Source organism: Diabrotica virgifera, chromosome 6 (assembly GCF_917563875.1).
Source record: "Diabrotica virgifera virgifera chromosome 6, PGI_DIABVI_V3a".
NCBI classification, from domain to species: domain Eukaryota; kingdom Metazoa; phylum Arthropoda; class Insecta; order Coleoptera; family Chrysomelidae; genus Diabrotica; species Diabrotica virgifera.
The window spans coordinates 176164327-176165704 of record NC_065448.1 but is presented as its reverse complement, the minus strand read 5'-3'; the positions used below and the strand labels follow the sequence as shown (position 1 = coordinate 176165704).

The 1378-nt window shown below is 38.8% G+C and overlaps 1 protein-coding gene across 1 annotated transcript; it reads left to right on the top strand.

Moving 5' to 3' along the window:
- The first annotated feature begins 322 nt into the window (after positions 1-322).
- On the top strand, positions 323-1036 carry LOC126886246 (uncharacterized). Its single transcript, XM_050653110.1, has one exon. It carries the CDS (start codon positions 323-325, stop codon positions 1034-1036), a length of 714 nt encoding a protein of 237 aa, XP_050509067.1.
- The last annotated feature ends 342 nt before the right edge of the window (positions 1037-1378 follow it).

Sequence of the window (1378 nt, the reverse complement as noted above, 5' to 3'; positions counted from 1 at the left end):
ACATAAATTATACAAGGTAACTGCGAGTGAAGGAGCTTACTCTTGTTCATTTGATGCCTTAGATCAACCAAAAATTTGTGCAGATGTATCTCCTGTTTATCACGGCCCTTGGGGTGAGGAACTTAGTGACATGAATATTTAGCTCAGCGATGTCGGACATATAGCACCAATTGAGATTTTGTTTGGAGCTGATGTTGTAGGCAAATTGTATACAGGGAGGAAATATCAGTTACAGTGTGGTCTTGTAGCAGTTGAAACTTTGTTAGGTTGGACTCTTATGGGCAAGGTGCCGGCAGTTGCTTCTAATTTCAGCATATCTACGATGTCGATTGCGTTGTTTGTTGATAGTTCTTCTGTGGCGAAACTCTGGGAGCTTGATATTATTGGGATAACCGATCCTGTAGAAAAATTGACACGAGAGGTGGCGGCCAAGGAGGCTAAGAATTTTTTCTATGAGACTATCCGATGTGACAACGAAGGTAGGTATGAGGTTATGTTACCTTGGTTGAACAAGCATCCTTTAATTTCAGATAATTTAGTTGTCGCTAGAAGAAGGTTAGATACTACTTTAAATAAGTTGAAAAAGTCCAATTTGTTTGAATCGTATAATTTAATATTCAATGAGTGGTTGAACGAGGGTGTGATCGAAATAGTAAATAATCCCGAAGAGAATAATTGTGTGCACTATTTGCCTCATAGGCCCGTTATTAAAAATACTAGCGAAACCACGAAAATTAGACCAGTCTTTGATGCATCATCTCACGAACAGGGTCGTCCTTCTTTGAACCAGTGTTTAGAGGTAGGGCCTAATCTTATTGAACTTATTCCTTCTGTGTTATTACGGTTCAGACAACAAAAAATAGGTGTTGTCTCGGATATTCGAAAGGCTTTTCTTCAAATTTCTGTACATTCGAAGGACAGAGATTTTTTGAGGTTCCTATGGGTAAACAACGAAGGAAAGGAATTTGTATTTCGACATAGGAGAGTTATTTTTGGAGTTAACTGTAGTCCATTTCTTCTGGGTGCTACTATATAATTTCATTTAATAAAGGCGCTGGAGAAATGTTGTAATGATATGCCGTACTCTAAAAATACAATTGAAAGGCTTATGATTGGGTTCTATGTAGATAATTGTGTGACTAGTGTTACCGATGAGAATGAGTTGAGAAAGTTCGTATCAGAAGCAACTGCCATCATGGAGGAAGCTAAGATGGATTTGAGAGGGTGGGAGTTTTCTGGTAGTACAAAAACAACTGTCCCTGTTCTTGGTCTTCTCTGGGACTCCTCAAGAGACACACTACAAATCAATGGTGAAATTTTTCAGGGAGTGGTCGGAAAAGAACCAATAACTAAGAGACTGATGCTTTCTGTAGCTCAG